Source organism: Euprymna scolopes, chromosome 18 (genome assembly GCF_053919585.1).
Source record: "Euprymna scolopes isolate OS-2025 chromosome 18, ASM5391958v1, whole genome shotgun sequence".
Classification (NCBI taxonomy): Eukaryota; Metazoa; Mollusca; class Cephalopoda; order Sepiida; family Sepiolidae; genus Euprymna; species Euprymna scolopes.
In genome coordinates this window covers 17,846,461-17,858,688 of record NC_136499.1, presented here as the reverse complement: position 1 = coordinate 17,858,688, position 12,228 = coordinate 17,846,461, and the positions used below count along the sequence as shown (strand labels likewise).

The following is a 12,228-nucleotide window of genomic DNA, read 5'->3' as shown; positions in this document are numbered from 1 at the left end:
AATTACATGAAATGATTGCAAAGTTGATCAAATCGTACAACAAACTAAGTTTAATGATTTTGCTGTGAAGGTTTATGACAAGTATTTGATAACAGTTGAAAACAATTCCTTTAGTCTGTTGGAAAGTAGTCTTACAGTAATGTGTTCCATAAACAGGAATATCCCTAGCATGAAAGCTCTGTCCATGGAAATTCTGCCTGATAGGAGGCACATGGAAGAAGGGGAAGCCAGTTTTTGTGGTAGAAAGCTGAGTTCTTGCTGTGAATATCTTATAAAGAAGAACCAATACTAAGAAGGTCGTTCATGAAAATCAGGAATAATTAAAGTTCAAAGACCACTCCTGAGGCACACCCACATTGATGTGATCTCATTTAGATACACAGTCATTGAAGATAACTTGGATCTTTCTTTTGGCTAAGAAGGATCCAATTATATTAAATATTCGTCTAGTAATAGCATACAATTTTTATGAGAAGACCTTTATGCCTGACTTGGTCAAAGTCTTTAGATATGTCTAGTGTTATCACTCTAGCTTAACCTGCCTTATCCAATATATGGTATAGATTTTCACAGATGACTGTTAGGATATCTACTGTAGAACAAGGTTATCTAAATTCATACTCTTGGTCAGAAGTTTAGCATTAACAAGGTAGCGGACTATAATAAGGTAGCGGACTATCGCTAGATTGATTAAGGATTCTAACATTGAACTGAAAATGAATCGGAAATTCTTGAATTAAAATATTTTCCATTATATGGGTAAGTAGTATTACTAGTAGTAGAACGTGTAGGGGAATAGTGAGGTAGAACACTAGTGGCTAAGATAGTGGTGGGTTCTTCCCCTTAAGCAAGGAGGCCGAGATAGTGATCACGAAAGCACACCCTGCCCTTACAGTGGGTCAAAACCTATGCGGAGGAATAGCTCCTCATCCTACATTACATGGTAAGGAACACTTATTCCCCATGTTGAGCATAAAGCCAGCATTGGTGAGATATATCCGTCCTATCAAATTATAGAGATATTTCACCCAGTGGGTGAATTATGATCACTTATATTGTTTCGTATACAGCACGATCATGTTAACACAACGGTTCTTGCCAGATCACAGAAGTTTAGCAACGATGAGCCTGGCCAGTACCAAATGGGTGACCATTTTGGAACGCTAGGCGTTATATGTATCGCGTCAAGTAGAAATTTCCAGGTTGGTATCTGGGAGGGGGGACATTTAACTCACTGAGGGAGATGCACCCCCGAATCAATACAAAAAGCAACAGGGGGAAAACTACCGTCTTTACTTGTTTTCCTGAGATTACCATGGCTCTACAATTTTGAGAACCATGGTCGCCGACTTTGTTAAAACAGCAGGGTCGCTGCTGCTGCTGCTGATGATGCTGATGTATTGTTTCGTATTGTTATATTGTCTTCATTACATTTGTCGACGTGTTAATGTGTATATTTGTATTTCGGCACAGTCTAGTTAGTCATTATATATTATTTATGTTTGTTAAGTATTTTCTATTTCAGGTTAAATTAACTAAGAGACCCTAATACTTACAACAGAACCATACTCCACTCTGACATAAGCCAGAAGCTACCTTCTATACCGTTTAAACCCGTTAAAAATGAAATGTTGGAATCCACATTCAATAAAGAAGTAGTCAACCACCTCAGCAGAAACAACCTTCTTAGTGACATGCAATATGGTTTCCGCTCCGCAAGATCTACAGCAGATGTGCTAACGGTTATATCTCATAGGATTAGTGAATCTCTTGACAAAGGCTTCCTTTCCAGGGCAATTGCTCTTGACATATCAAAGGCCTTCGATAAGGTATCGCATAAGGGCCTACTTCACAAGATTTCCAGCTATGGTATCACTGGAAATGTTTTCTCAATTATTAAATCATTTCTCTCCAATAGGTCCATAAGAGTAGTGGTTGATGGGCAGAAATCAGAGGCCCACAGTATTAATGCTGGAGTCCCTCAGGGGTCCATCCTGGGCCAACTCTCTTCCTGATCTACATCAATGATCTCCCAAAACATATACTTAAAATCATTCGTTGACATGTATGCTGATGACACGACCATCTAAGGCAACACATCAAAGGCCGTAAATAACAAAGTTCTCTCTCCTCTGATTTTGAGCGTGTGGTACAGTGGAGGAAGAGGTGGCTGGTTACTTTTAATGCATTCAAAACCAAGCTTCTATCTTTACGTCATCAACGCTCTGATCATCATCTGGCATCAATTGAAATGGATGGCTCTTGTCTTGGGGAGGCTCCATGTTTTGACAAGCTTCTGGGTTTGACCTTTACTCCTGATCTGAAATGGAACACGTATATCAGGTCTGTTGCCAAGGATGCTGGGAAAATGGTGGGATCCTTCTACTGCTCCAGAAGATTTCTCACTACTGATGCAATTCTCTATCTGTATAAAAGCCAAGTACGTCCAAGGATGGAGTACTGCTGCCACATCTGGGTAGGAATTCTCTCTTCTGTTTGCCTGTTTCCCACCTGACTACAACTTGGATGTCTTCAAATCTAACATAAACAAATTCCTGACAAACCGCTCTCTTAAGATACCCTATCAAATATCCAATAGTAATGATTACTACAATGCTATCTCATTGATTGCTGTACACGCAATAACCCTTATCCCCGAGTGGCTTCCAGGCCTTGATAAGTGGTGACCTCCATGTAAAAAAAAAAAAAAAAAAAAACTGCATGTAATTTATGTGTATGATTTTCATTTCATTGCAAGGTAAAAATGAATAGCTGTCTCTTTTCTTTGAAAATATATCTATATAGGTGTCTGGATGATTGCAGCGGTGTGATACTATAGGTGCAATCCCCCATACCCTGATTGTTGGGAGGTGGGAGAGAAAAGAAAAAAAAATTATAACGAAAAGAGAAAATGAGATTATTGAGATAGACAAAGAAGAGCTAAAGTGTAGTTGTAATTAGGATGTGAAAAATGATGTGTGTTTGTAATTAAAATATGAAAAAAGGACCTGAGATATATTTAGAATTAGTAAGAGTGTTTTTTATGATAGTGTTTTGCAACTTGACTTTATGACAGCCAGTTAAGGATGGTTGCAAGCCTAGTTTCTGACAGTAGAGTTGACTGGAGTTCAGAAATAGTCAAAAGCAGATTGCGACTTGGATCATATTGTGAAAGCTTGAACAGACCAAGATAAACTGACGGATACAGCCTCGAAAGAACGTACATGTGGATCTTAATGTTTAGAATGCAGCTTTTGCGATGGTGTCACACACGCACCCAGAGTCCAACGAATATATACATAAAGGGTCAGTGTTTCTGTTTTCTTTTGTTTCCCTTGTTATATTTTATTTTAATACTTGTGAACCCATGCGCACCCCGCCGACAGTCGCCGATGCGTAAAAACTGATGAAATGGCTAGAATTAGAGCAATAGAAAATGAAAGAGAAATTCGTGGCACAGAACGTTGGGTGGGTGATGTTTTCAGTAAAAGACACATAATCTTACACTGGTGATTTACCCTATTTCAGGATTAGATGGACTCTTCTTTCAGAGTATCAGTATCAGACGCAGACTTTCTGTAACATCATTGTGCACTTCTATAAATGCGAATATACCATCATGCTATCTTACTTATTATCGACTGTTCAAGATCATAACAATGAACTCTCAAACTCAGTGAAGTGATTACATTTCCTACAATACATTATTTCATATTCCCACCCCTTTTTTTCATTTGAAAATATTCTATGCTAAAATTAATATAACTTTCAGAGATTTATTATAACTTGTTCTAATAAAAAAAAAAAAGAAAAAAAAAAAAAGGAACAGGTCTTGTTCAGAATTTCCCCAATATTAAAAAACGAAAGTAAAAAATCTGTATGATGTGCTGCCCGGACAACCTGTCTCCAGGAAAGTACCCGGAAATCTTCCCCCTTTTTGGTAGGTAGGAAAACTGGTCCCTTATTGAATAAATATCGATTGAAAACAAATTTTATTACCGTTCTTGAAGGAGATATTGTTTTTAAAAGAGACTATGCACCCCCATAATATTTTTAAAAATTATTTTTAACTTATGTTTTAAAAAATAAACTTGATCACGGAGTCAAGACACGAAAAACGAAACCAAATATTTAAAAAAAGACTCGAGTTTTAACACTTTTTGTGTCATTAGGAAACAAAACTAAAAGAAAGAAAACATGTATTATCAAAGAAAGCAATTATTTTATTTAGAAGAATTAATTCAGTTTAAATAATTCTTGTGTTATTAAAAAACAACAAAAAAGAAAAAAACAGTCTTATGTAATTTTGGTACCGTGCTGAAATAATAACGTTATTATTTCGAAAGCCATTCTAAACATGGGGAGGGTATTGTTTAAAAGTCATTTCGGGGGCAATTGTGCAGTAAGCAGACGGCAGCTATTGTTAGGGGGCGATAACTCCAAATTCTTCTTGGTCAAATAACGCGGCAAATAAGTAACAAACAAGATTTTTTTTTTTGAACAAAAAAATATTTAAAAACCAAAACATTTATTGTATAAAAATGTATCAATATATAATTGTACACACATTTATTGTATAAAAATGTATCAAAATATAATTACAAACACATTTATTTAAAAGTCTGCGTGAGTAAATATAATTTTAATAAAGCAATTTTGTAATGAAAATAACATTAGATTTTTATAAAGTAAAATAGTTTCTTTTTTTTTTTCAAACAAATAAATAATTTAAATGAAACATCTTTTTCAATTAAAGCAACTTTGAAGGGTCAACAAAAAATTAATAATTTACATGTTTTTTGACAGAGACGCGCCACATGGCGACAGTTTAGTGAAACGCACTAAGAAAAGATGGCTGCCATGTGCATACTGCAGAAGTGTTGTTTCGTGAACAAAAAATGTGTTGAAACTAAATTAATTTTTCGGTAATTCACGGGGAATGTGGACCGTGCATAAATGGTGTTTTTATTTAATGATTGCTCCTTCAAAGCGTTTTCTTTCACTTTATTCATGACTTTATTTTTAATCGCGCATATATTGATTTTATTTAAAAAAATTTTTTCTTTAGGTGAATTTGATTCATAGTTTTATTTAGTGCTTGTTTTTATTTTATTTTTTTTTTTATTTCATTTTATTTTAAATTTTTTTATTATTTTCTCCACTAAATATTATTTTTTTGTTAAATTATTTTTTCATAAATATTCAAATAAAGATTTTGTCCCCCCCCCCCCTTTGGCCTCAAATACTACCTTCAAAAAGTTTTCCTGATTAAATCAACCAAAGAAAACCTTTTGAGCTTTGGAGGAGCAATCATTAAATAAAAACATCATTTATGCAGGGTCCACGTTCCCCGTGAAGTACCAATTTTTCTAAATAAAATATTTGTTTTATTATTTGATAATACAAAAAGTGTTTTCTTTTTGTTCGTTTGTTTCGTAATAACACAAGAAATTTTAAAAACTAAAGTGTTTTTTTTTTAATAAATATATGGTTTCGTTTTTCGTGTCTTCCATTCAGTTTCGTTACATAATCAACCATATCCACTTCTGGTAGCTTGATTTTTTCCGAACAGTGATCTTGGACATTACCTAAAAATATACAAATTTATTTTATTTTGGAGAAGGGGAAGCTCATTTTAAAACTATATCTACCTCAGTATTTTCTTTAATTTTCGGACATTTTTTTGTTCAAAATTATTTACTAAGTAATATCGAGTGCGATATTACTTGTTATTTTTTTTAACTAAATAAACTCTATAAAATAAGTTTAAACACCAAAAAACTTACATAACTAGGTAGAAAACGAAAACTTAGAAAAATTAATTAATTTTTTTTAAAACAGTAAACAAGTAAAAATATTTTTAAAAATATTATGAGATGTGTATTACCTAAAAATATACAAATTTATTTTCTTTTGGAGAGGGAGGGGGGGGAGGTCTCGTTTTAAAACTATATCTACTTCAGTATTTTCTTTAATTTTCTATTTTTGAGAAATTATCGAGACTCCTAAGACGTGATCCTCTTATGTCGGACATTTTTTGTTCAAAAGTAACACTCGACATTACTTTTTTTTTTTTTTTTTTTAACTAAATAAACTCTTTAAAATTAGTTGAAACACCAAAAACTTTCAAAGCTATGTAGAAAACGAAAACTTAGAAAAATTAATTTAATTTTTTTTTAAAACAATAGTGAACAAATAAAATATTTTTTAAAAATATTATGGGATGTGTATTCTCTTTTAAAGACAATATCTCATTCAAGAATGGTCATAAAATGTGTTTTCAATCGATATTTATTCAATAAGGGACCAGTTTTCCTACCTAGCAAAAGGGTACGAGTTTTCCGGGTACGAGCTTTCCTAAATTCGTATGATGTATATCTGTACCCGTGACGAAACAAAAATGTCATATTCCAAAAATCACATAAATTGATCAAATAGTTTTATTTTTTAACTAAGTAAGTAAGCAAAACGGGACGGTCTTGGATTGTAATGCTTACAATTTTCCATTAATTGCTTTAAATCGTTTAAAAATTATTTCCTTTATAAAAATATATCTACTTGATCAATTTACATGATTTTTGGAATATATTTTCGTTTTGTTACGGGTATGATTTTCTGAATTTTGGACAATGATCTAATATTTTTGTTAAATTTTTCTTAGTAAAAATGTTAATAAAATTTAATTTGATAAAAATCTGAACGACTTTTCTGCTGTTTTACTGTGAATATGGTGAGTTAATAGTGATAACACTAGACAAAACCAAATTTGATGCAGTTTCTAAGTGAAACCAAAAAAATATACATACAACGGTAAAATGACTTATCTCTAATTGATACTTTCTTATGAAGGATTAAAAAAAAATGTGTCAAGATTTTAGCCATACAACAATGAGATGCATCGGAACAAAATGTAAATCACTGCTACGTTTTAGATCAGAATTAATCTTTGCAAAATTCTTGTCCAGAATTCCCCTTATATTAAAATAACAAAAATAAAGAAAAATCTATGTGATGCATGTGCCCATGATGGAACGAAAACATATTCCAAAATTCATTTCAATTGATCAAATAGTTTTATTTTATAAAGAAAATCATTTTTCAGCGGTTAATGAGAATTCATAGGCATTACAACATAAATCTCACAAGTTTGAATTATTATTGAGTTATTTCTCTTTGCCGTTTTCCTTTTTAAAAAACTGTTTTCAAAATGGCAGACAAGACAGCCACTCTTTTGTTGCTCATAAAATTTGATTTTATTTAAAAATAAAACTACTTGATCAATTTGTATGATTTTTGGAATATGATATTTTTGTTTTGTCACGAGTACATAGATCATATATCATTTTTATTTTTAATTTTTAATATAAGGGGAATTCTGGACAACGACTCTAGAGTTTTGCTTTAGCCGTCACTTTGGTGAATTCATGTACTTTTTTTTTTTTCTAGAAATCAGTGAATTTTTTTTTTTTTTTTTACTGCAGGAATAGGTCAGTTCTTTTATTATGTCTTGGGTTCAGTGCAGCACTTGTGCCATAGGTTGGCTATCGCCAGTAATAAGTTATTCAGATAAGAATAAAATAATAACTTACTTTTTCAGCTTTGTAACCTGTGTCGACAACATAACATGACAAGTACCGGAAACGTTTTGGTATTTCACCATGGAATTCCTCTCCATAAAAAGGACTGAAAAAGGAAAAAAGAAAATATTATTACTTATACTCCTTTGCAGGGGAGAAGATTAATTCTTTCTTTTTGTGATTAAAGTTTGGTTGTCTTCTTTTGCAGCATATCAAACTTTTTTTTTATTTAACACTGAAACACAAAATATATTTAAAGTGATTCGTTGCCAATAAAATAAGTGAACACAAGTTGCTCATTTAGCCATGGGGCAAAAAAATGTGACATTTTAACTTTACATAATTGATCCCTCAGTTTGTAATACCATCCATTAGGTCAATCATGCACACCTTGATGAGAAAGGGCTGGCAAGAGACTATTTTGTCTGATGTGTTTCCTTAAGGCATGAAGGTTTTTTTTAAGAATTTTAAAGCGAGTTTAAATGACTTTCTATTCAACAGTTTAAATGCTTCCAAATTTCTTTCAATTTTGAAGGATCGCAAAGTAATTCATTTTTTTCTTTCTTTTTTTTTTCTTTTGCTATTAACTTTTTGATTAAAAGGATAAAATGGTTGATTTATTTACAAATAAATCAAAATGCATTGTGGCAGATATTATTTCAGAATTAAATAATAAATAAGATTTCTGAAAAGTTTGTTGCAGCATTTTATGCTATTGTAATTTTTATTTCAATGAATTATCGATTCAGAGTAAATAAATAATGTACATCATACAAGTGTTAAAAACACAGACACACGAGAAGTGGTCGCACAATTTTAAAGAATGTGTATTTTTCAACAAGTATGAAACAGGAACATCACATCACTTCCTAACATGTGAAGCATTTGAATTGTTATGATGAAATAATACGAATTGGGACAAATACATTGAGGACATTGCCAAGGCTGCTGCAAAGAAGGTTGGCTCTCTCTGCTGTGCTAGAAAATTACTCATACCAGAGAGTATCCTGTATTTTTACAAAGCCACCACTCGCCAATGCATGGAGTATTGTTGCCAGATCTGGGCTGGTGTAGCTGCCACTAGTCTCTCCTTCTTAGACAGGGTTCACAAAAGAGGCTCCAACTTAATAAGTCCCACACTATCAACCAACCTCCAAGCCCTATCCCATTGCCGCAAAATACTGCATTCCTCTACCTGTTTATCAAGTATTTTAATGGAATGTGCTCTGATGTAAATGTTCCCGGCTAATCCCACAATCAACAAAATCCTACCCCTTCACCATAGAAATCCATAGATGTCACAACTGTTAAACTTTGAAATTCACTCTAGAGTCCCTGCTTCCTAGACTGTGTTGATATGCAGAAGTTCAAGTGTAATGTGAACAGACATCTCGCTGCTCAACTCCCTACATAGTGTCTCTGTAGATTTGGTCCAAGTGGCACCATGATGGATCTGTGTGACGAGTTGGAATTTTAAGAAATATATATTGTTATACTTTTTGTTTCATTTTAATTCAGTCGAAGTTCTCAGAAATCAAGGGACTCCTTTCCTGAGGCTATGTTATGTTTGAGTCTAGGGATATTAAATATGCAACATATATTAAAAAAACAAAAAAACAAAACTAAAACTCAAAGTTTAAAGAAAAATAAAAAGTATTTATTGTACATCAAAACAAAGAAACAAAAATATTTACAAATAATCCAAGGGAGATAAGCAAGCTCTGTAGTCAGTCTAGTTTATGTTTAAAAGAAAAGGCCGAGTTATTGAGAATTAATAACAATATTTTTTTTGGTCAGAAAATCGTTACAATTACCAAATGTGTCCAGTTTTCTTTGAGGATTGCTTATAATAGATTCTTTTTGTAAGATTCCTTTCAACTGGATCTGGCTCTCAGAAAAGATTGGCCCGAGTTAATCTAGTCAGTGTCTGATAACTTGAGCGGCATAACAACTCAAACTGACTCACTAACTGACTAATTTAGTTGACGTTATCAGCGTTCTAGCTTTGCTGAATGGAAAATTCCAGAAACATTCCAAATGAAACACCACAAGTTAGAACATTCCAGAAGATCTTGAAAAAAAAGCACATTTTTATATTCTAATTTTAATGTAAGGTTTTTAATAGAAATAATTATACATTTTTAATATCATTATAAGAAATTGTAATATCTTAATACTTTTTATGAGGAAAATGTCCTCCACATGACAAGCTAACATTTGATCTCTATAATGAGATATATAAATATTTCATTAAAGTCCTCCTTTATCTCTCAAACACTGAGAACATTATTTCCTTCTCCCCAATTGAACATTTAAATATGTTATAGCATATCTTTATTGTGGTCTCTTGGTCTTTCTGGATTCCAGGAAAAGAATTCATCTAGTATGAGTGGAATCCAGCTTTGTTCTGTTAATTGACATAACATCACTTAGAGAAGGTGCACCATCTTCTATTATATAAATCTCATCTGTCTGTTTAAATGCATGTATGTATTATGTATGTATGTATGTATGTCTGTCTACGTAATATTTTCAACAGAGGTGACGGATTTCCGCAAGATCGGTACCGTTTTGAAGCGAGACCCTTCAGATGGCAAACATGAAAAAAATTGGCTAAAAATATTAATTCCTTCACCCTCAACTGGGCACGTTTCTACAAAGAGGGATCGCTTTTTTTTGCCTATATTTTTGAAAGTCATCCCCTGTTTTTGATTGTCTAGCCTTAATTTAAACCTTTGCCATTTTCGGTTTGGTGATGGATGCAACAGCAAAAACGGCACATTTTTTTCCTCCTTCGTGGTACGGGTTCGAGCTTGCCTGCTACCCCCCTCCCTCAACGCACACCTCCAAAAAATCTGGGCAATACCGGGCACCAGGCTAGTTCCTCATAAAAGCCAGTATGATTGCTTGAAGATAAATTTGGAGATGTTCCAAGAAGATTTCACAACATAAACCTGGGCCTATCAATATAATCCATGGAGCCACCACCTCTAAAGGCAAGGGAGCAAAGTCATGTTCGCAGTCATTCAGAGACCAGTGCAGACTAGTGATGACAGATATCCTGGCAAAAGATAACACAATTACAGGAGATTATTATGCTTCACATTTGAGGAAATTAAGAGAAGCCATCAAAAGCAAAATAAGCAAAGGTATCTTCCTTTTGAAAGATAGCATGAATGTCACCAGATTGATAGCATGAGCATGTGAAGGCGATGAAATCCTTCCTCATCCAACTACTCTCCTAACTTTGCATCCTCTGACTTTCACTGCTTCCCAAACATGAAGTTGATTTTGAAAGGAAAACGTTTCCCAGATGATGCAGCCTTGATTTCCAACATCACTTCCTGATTGGCAGACCAATATGGGGTGTTCTACAAAAACTCTCCAGAGCTGCTGATGGGAGAAATGCGTAACTCTAGTTGATTCGTTCGTAGAGGAAGGCTAATAACTGTGCCAAGTTTCGTCGTTCTATGACTATAAGAAGTGGGTCAGGGGCTTATATTTATTGAATGCCTCTTGTATAACTTGGTTCTGGGATTAAGTTATGTTTGAAAAACACTGTTTTAACTAATTAGCCTCAATTTATAATCAACCAAGTCACACGCTTTTCTTTCAGAAATCTATATATTTCTTATTACTCGTGCCTCCATGTTGATCCAACCACTCTAATATTTTTTTAATATCTCTGAGCATTTACAAAACGTGATCCCTTTTTTTTTGTCCAGCAAGGTCCTCTGATTTACATGTGTGTCAGTACACACAACAAACATGTATGAAAATTAGATGGAAAAATAAAGTGCCTTTATTTCTACATTAAATATAAATATATATATAAATATATATATATAAATATATATATATATATATATATATATATAAAAATATATATATATAAAAATATATATATATATAAATATATATATATATATATATATATATATATATATAAATATATACAAATATATATATATATATAAATATATACAAATATATATATATAAATATATATATACAAATATATATATATAAATATATATATATATATATATAAATATATATATAACTTTATTCGATTGGCAAAATTTTAGAATAATTATAAAAAAGTGAACCATATCGTAAATTCAATCAACTAAAAAATGGAAACCGGAGTGAGGAAAAGAAAAAAAAAATATATATATATAATGGGGCAAGTTATATGTACAATTAAATAAAATAAATAAGTCGATTAAAAAACGATCGTTAAAATATACCCAAAGCGCTTTTCGTTCAGACAAACATCTTCAAGGGTCATGAGTCTGAAAATTTTTATTTTTTTAGAATATTTGGTAGTGATATGGAATACGAGCGGAGAGGTTAAGAAAAAAAAAAAAAAAAAAAAAAAAAAACCTGACTACCCAAATAATTCTAACTAAAGCCGGAGGTTTCTCTGCTTGCACAAAGTAGGGGGGTTAGCAATGATGGCAAGTGCTTCGAGGACAGACAGGTGGAACTTCGTGCGTCCTCGGTGCAAAACAGAAAAACACTCCGGAGAGAAAACAAGACCGCACTCCTTTTTATCGACCAAGTGTTGGCCGATGGACGATTCTATCAGTTGAGATTTTCTGGTAGTAGGTTGATGATCCCGGATGAAACGGGGAACATGTTGGGCGAT

At 32.8% G+C, this 12,228-nt stretch overlaps 1 protein-coding gene across 1 annotated transcript in view; it reads right to left on the bottom strand.

Annotated features, from left to right (window-relative positions):
- Positions 1–12,228, bottom strand: part of LOC145297508 (ras GTPase-activating protein 3-like) — a 471,570-nt gene that overhangs the window by 99,033 nt on the left and 360,309 nt on the right. The window contains exon 4 of the mRNA XM_080143408.1: positions 7,590–7,683. Within this exon, the coding sequence (XP_079999534.1) occupies positions 7,590–7,683 (94 nt within the window). The remainder of the gene's footprint in view (positions 1–7,589; positions 7,684–12,228) is intronic.